The 6,000-nt window shown below is 42.0% G+C and overlaps 1 protein-coding gene across 1 annotated transcript in view; it reads right to left on the reverse strand.

The window, feature by feature from the left end:
- LIFR (LIF receptor subunit alpha) overlaps window positions 1-3,611 on the reverse strand; it is a 41,222-nt gene extending 37,611 nt beyond the window's left edge. Inside the window, exons 1-2 of the mRNA XM_065406827.1 lie at window positions 3,530-3,611; window positions 1,876-1,999 (exon numbers count right to left, since the gene is read on the reverse strand). Of these exons, the coding sequence (XP_065262899.1) occupies window positions 1,876-1,999; window positions 3,530-3,611 (206 nt within the window). The remainder of the gene's footprint in view (window positions 1-1,875; window positions 2,000-3,529) is intronic.
- Between the last annotated feature and the right edge of the window lie 2,389 nt (window positions 3,612-6,000).

The following is a 6,000-nucleotide window of genomic DNA, read 5'->3' on the forward strand; positions in this document are numbered from 1 at the left end:
CAGGGGCCCTGTGCCTCACTTGTGGCTTCCCAGGGCCATGTGCCCCCCCACCCCGCTGCGGCTGCTGAAGCTGGGGCTGTGTCCCCCGTCATGGCAGGGGCTTTGGCCTGTCAGCCCCCCACCCCCTTGCCATGGATACACACATTTTACAGATTACCTCACGCTCATTTACAATACTTTTAAACTTCCATTCCTCCCCCCATGCCTAGCCCTGCCCCCCAGTTATTTTTAGTAAAGTCACGGATAAGTCATGGGCTCCGTGAATTTTTGTGTATTGCCCGTGACCTGTCCGTGACTTTTACTAAAAATAACCGTGATGAAATCTTAGCCTTACACATAATTAATGATAGATTCGATGGATAGATAGGATGTGGCTTGAATCCTCACTCTCCTTATCATTTCATATGTAATTGGAGAGGAGAAAGAGCTTGGAAAGTGCCCAGATCTTCCTCTCAGGGCTGGGAGGGGGAAAAGGAAAAAGTCATAACAATGCCCAACTTCCTGCCAATTAACCATTACTCACTAAATGGGACCCTGGAGCTTTCCCCTTTTGAAGTGGTTTGAATAAGAGGACTTGGGGAGGTTTTTGGACTTACCCCCACAGTCCCTGACTGATAAGGCTAATACACCCTATTGAGTCTCAAGTGCTGAAGAGGACTAACCCTCCCCCTGTGCAGAGACATTTCCAAAGGGATCTTGGCCACTGAGAGTATGTGGAAAGCATCAGGTGAAGGTCTGGTGGATGGGATTAGCTGTGGCTGAGCTCCCTCTCAGTGGCGCCCAAGAATGTCTCCTCACCTTATTACTTTCTGTGCCACTTGCCTACTCCACCATGCTAAGGGAGGGGGGAATAAACAGAGGCAGCAGCTCACTGGGTGATCTTGTTCAGGATGCAGAGCCCCAGAAAATTTGCTCCTCCAAACAAGATGGTGGTGAGGGGTTTCAGTTCACTGCTGGTACACGCACGTACTCTTTACAAACAGGGATGACAATTGAAAATGCAGGCACACTAAATTGCCACTCTCTCTGCAGCACTGGAGGCAGAGAACCTGGTGTGTGAGGTGGGGAAGAGGTGCAGCCAAGCCCTGGAGCTGGATGAACAAGTCTGAGCTGTCTTCACTATTCACAGGAAGAGAGGCATAGCACAAATATCAGAACTGAGGAAGAAGTCAGGATCCAGAAAAGACTTAGAACCTCATGCCTAGTGCATGACACAAAAAATTGGCAGATTTTCATCCTGGTGAGTTACACGTGGAATGCACGAAAGTTTTAGAGATGTGTCTGAAAATATTAAACTTTTTTAGTGTACCTTAAAAATCTAAACTATACTCCATTTCAAATAGGCTATTTCAATTTTGTTTTCTACTCCAAAAGCATTTATCTTCAAAAGGATTTAATATTTAAATTGGTAAAAAAAAAAAAAATACAGCCATTAAGGGATTTTACTTAGATGTAATCTAAGTTTCCTAAAGGCATTTTCATGTCTGAATCTTAACACTTAAGGTCCCTGGTATTTCAGCACAGAACACATTTCAGCCATTTCCTTTTGGACTGAACCAAACTATGAAGATACCTTTTGAGAACTGAAAACAAGGGCCATATGAACACTGAGAATTCAGAAGTAGGAGTGTGAGAACTCCCAGCCCAATGTAAGGGGGTAGCAGGGTGTTCTGGCAAGAGAATCTTTGGCATCCGTTGCTGGGAAACTTACAATTGCCCAATTTAGAACTGAAAATATTCAGAGCAGAAGATACCATCTAGATGTAACTGACTGGTGAACAGATATGCTCTGAGAAACACAGGAAGTCACAAATTTCATGAATATGGATTGAAGAACAATGATACATACATAATTTGATAAGAAGAAACAATTACCTGTTTGTATAACAAATCTTGTAAGTCAGTCCAAGGTTTGCACTGGAGGTGGCATCCCAGGAACAGATCATTCTGTTTAAGTCATGTGTGATACATTTCAAATTCTCTGGTGCTTCTGGAAAACCTGAAATAGCAACATCTACATACTTACAGTGTAACAATTTAATGCTCTCAGACTGATGCTCCATCAGATACACACATTTTACAGATTACCTCACGCTCATTTACAATACTTTTAAACTTCCATTACATAGTTGCAGGCCAAGATTTTCAAACGTGACCAATGATTTTGGGTGCACTATCTGAAACACTATCTTAAAAAGTACTCATCTTTGGAGGGTGGGTTCTCAACATTTTCTGAAAAATGAGGCTCCTCTAAGGTGCCTCAAGTTGGGCGCCCAAAAACTGAGGTGACTTTGTGTTTTGAAAATCGTGGCCACTGACTGGTTCGGTATATTAGAGTCAATGGTATTACACTAAAGGAATAAGGGTATCAGAATCTGGCCCCGTGTTATGAGCAGACTCCCCCTGGTTGGGTCCACACCATGGCCTCCATGAAGGGAGGTACACAGAAGATTCCTGCACGCAGAGACATAAACCTGTTAGTACTCCTTTTCACACACAAAGGTGAGGAGTTTGTTTTTGTTTAGTTTAGCACCTGGGTCAACTAAATTCCTATTGTACCACAAAAGGACCCAATCCTAAGAGGTGCTGAGTAATATCAATTTCCCTCCATGCCTGAGGGGTGTCAATGAGAGAGGAGATTGTTCAGCATCTTGCAGGATCAGGTCCTAAGTGGTTCTCCCTGAGCATTTTGATTTGACAAGTGAATTCTGCTTGGGAACCCCTACAAAAGTTGTGTATATCAGATATACTTGCTTTGAAATCAAGTTTTAAAACCCCAACTTTCTTGTGATATGTGCAGTGCAGCCTATTCAGCTTTGACAAGGACAATTCAGCTGCTGCAATTCTGGTGAACTGAACTTGTTGGGCTTCTTGAGTTTTCAGTAATCCAAATACGTCAAACGTACTTACACAAGTTTTGTGCAGGAAAACTTGGGAGGAAAAGGGCACAGCAGAATCCTCTTTACTACATTAAAGCTGAATGTAGAATACTTAAACAGCTGGGCCAGGGATTCTATTACAGCCTATTACAGTAGCTGCAGTCTTCTACAATGGATCCCTCCCACATGTGCAGGGTTTGGGCCCATGGAGTTGCATCTTGCATATATCCAGTGTCCAAACCTCCAAACTCCACTGGTCAACTTACAATACTCTCCTCTACAATCCAGCCTAGACAACACTGCTCTATGATGTGTGGAGCTGCGGAACCTCCGTGTGCAGGCTCTACACACAGCAGAACAGCAGTGGGCCTGAGTCTCTGTTGCCCAGCACACTGTGGAGTCATTTACACCAGTGAATTTAAATTGCCACCATTGTGGGGTAGGAGCACCCAACTTTGCACTGGTGTTAGAGGCTACACAAGATGCAGGAAATTGGAGCATTAGATCCAGCATTTCTACTCTTAAGATCATTCATGCCTACAGGGGCAACATTATTTGACCCTAAGTACATAATAAATGCAGCACGTTTATAGAGTAGACACATATCCTAAGTGCAAGCAATCTAGCAAACAGTATCAAACTACACTTACCTGTCTCCTGACTATATATTAAGCTCAGCAAATGTAAGAAAGCTATTGCTAGGAGACATCGGAGACTTGGATTATCCCACATTCTTTTACCATTTACTATTTAGGATTACAGTCTCAAGCAGGAATAAACTTCATCTTCCACACAAATTTGCCAGTTCTGAAATCAAAAACAAAACAAATCATCTCTTTAAAATCACTGACACCCTCTGCTATGCAGCAAATAGTACATGTTTTCTATAGATGTATGTTTGTACAAGACTGAAATGCCGGACACAGACGCAGCAGTTACTTTAAAAGACCCTGATAAAAAGTAAATAAAGAGCATAAAATTACTCCAAAAAGAAACATAGAACTAGAAGTGGACATTCCAAATGGGAAATCTCAAAAGTAGAGCTGGTCAGAAAATTTTACTGTTTCTACCCTTACGAAAAATTTCAACACAAATGAAAAAAAAAAATTTTTTTTTTAAGAACCAACTTTTTATTTAAAAAAGTTGAAGTTTTCTGTGGAAAGTATACACATTCAGTGGAAAATTTAGTTTTACTGAAAATCCAATTTCCCACTGAAAAGCAGTTTTGGTCAAAAAATGTTAAATTGAGCTACACGGAAGCCTTTTGCACAGAAAAAAAAAAACGCCACAAGAGAGAGACCTGACATATCAAGTCATTGACAACCTCCACTTTATCTATTTAGAGTATCCTAAAATTCTTGTAGGAAGGAATCTTTCTGATAAAACAGAAAATTCTTACATAGATATCATGAATATTTCTTGAATTGAACCAGACACACACTGCTGCAGAACATGCTCACAGAGATCCCAACTCTATCCTCATAAGCAAGCGCAGCCCACATTGAAACATTTAAATACTAGGCCACCAAATTCTTACCACCAAAAGCACTAGTGGTTATTGGGGGGGGATTGCATTTTTTTTTTTTAAATCTGAGAGAAGTATGTAACAGGTGAGTTATAAGAAAGCCAATGACAAGATGTGGTTCTCCAAACCATAGGCACAAGGTAATAATTCACTTCTTTTCTTCACATCCCTCCACTCACTTACGTACTTACTTAAATCTTTTGCATCAAGATTCAAACTCCTCATTCGCTCATGTTAACATCTCTTGCTCAGTATCTCCTCCTAGTATATCTTTCTCTCTCTGCCTATAAACTTCTCCCAAGTCTCTAGCCTAACCACATCTTTTATTTTCTCCACTTATCTTCCTCAGTACTGCCCTCAGGCCTTTCTTTGCTTGCCAAGCAACCTTCTTCACCATGCTCAAACTCCTTCGTAGTACAGATTTCTTTTATGAGGACTTTCAAAGATAACTTCAAGTACTGTGTGCATGTGTAAAATTCAATTCCATGTATACTTGTCCTTCAGTGGATGTTTTATGCTGGAATAGGTTTGTATGTAGATTATGTTAGGACTGTCCTGTGCAATTTAGACTAAGCTGCGAGGGGGAAGGGAGGGGGAGGGAAAGGAGGAAGAAAGCATTCCGCTCCATTCACCCGTTTTAAAAACCACAAAACATCGCTGTGCATACAGCTGGCATTCAAATTGTCTCAATTCGCTGGCAGAAGTAAATAAACAGATGTAATTTCTTAACCAGTGTTTCTCTGCAACTATATGTCAACCCCCTAAAGGTCAAACATATCTACATTTTTGGCTGTATAAGTGGACAATGTGTTATTTTAGGACGTGTGGGTTGAGGGTTTTACAAAGTGATCTTTTCAGTGTTTAGCAGCTTCTCTGGAACAAACTTTGTTTAACCTGTATTCATGTTTAATAATTAGCCTCTGTCAATTTTTGCTCATAAGGAGGAAGATGGGCAAAGTTTACCCCCCAACACCCACCCCGTCCCTTCTGCACAGACACATTCTTTTTCTCCTCAATGCTGGAAAAGTTTGAAAACAGAAGACTGAACACACCAGTGAACAACATGGTTGCAGTACAGTAAGTGGCCTTATTATACTGAAGAACCATAAAAATTAGACGAGAAAGACCTAAGCACATAATCCAACCAGTCCATTTCCCTGCTAATCCAAAATAGTTCCCTACAATCCATTTACTAGTATTTTGTCCAGAATACTTTTAAAAGTCCCAAGGGAAAGATTTCAATTCTCATCTTAGGACAGTATTTCCCAAACCACGGGTCCCAGGAAGGTTCTAAATGGGTTGCAGACCTAGGATGGAGGGGAGACCTGGGAAGGTGTGAGGTTGGAGGTGGAGAGTAAGCCCACCCCCCCATTCATCCCACAGCAGTAGCTCCTGTCCCCACAGGTCTGGGACAGATCCCTGCTCCAGGCATTACAACCAGGCACACAGGATCTCATAGCACGAGTGGCCAGGCCAAACCAGAGTAGCACTGGGACACCGTCTGTCAGGTCGCAATACCACTCATCCAAATTTGGCCCAGCCACCCCTCCATCATGACAGAGGCCAGGCCAAACCTGAGTGGTGTGGTGACTCTAT

Source organism: Emys orbicularis, chromosome 6 (assembly GCF_028017835.1).
Source record: "Emys orbicularis isolate rEmyOrb1 chromosome 6, rEmyOrb1.hap1, whole genome shotgun sequence".
Lineage (NCBI taxonomy): Eukaryota > Metazoa > Chordata > Testudines > Emydidae > Emys > Emys orbicularis.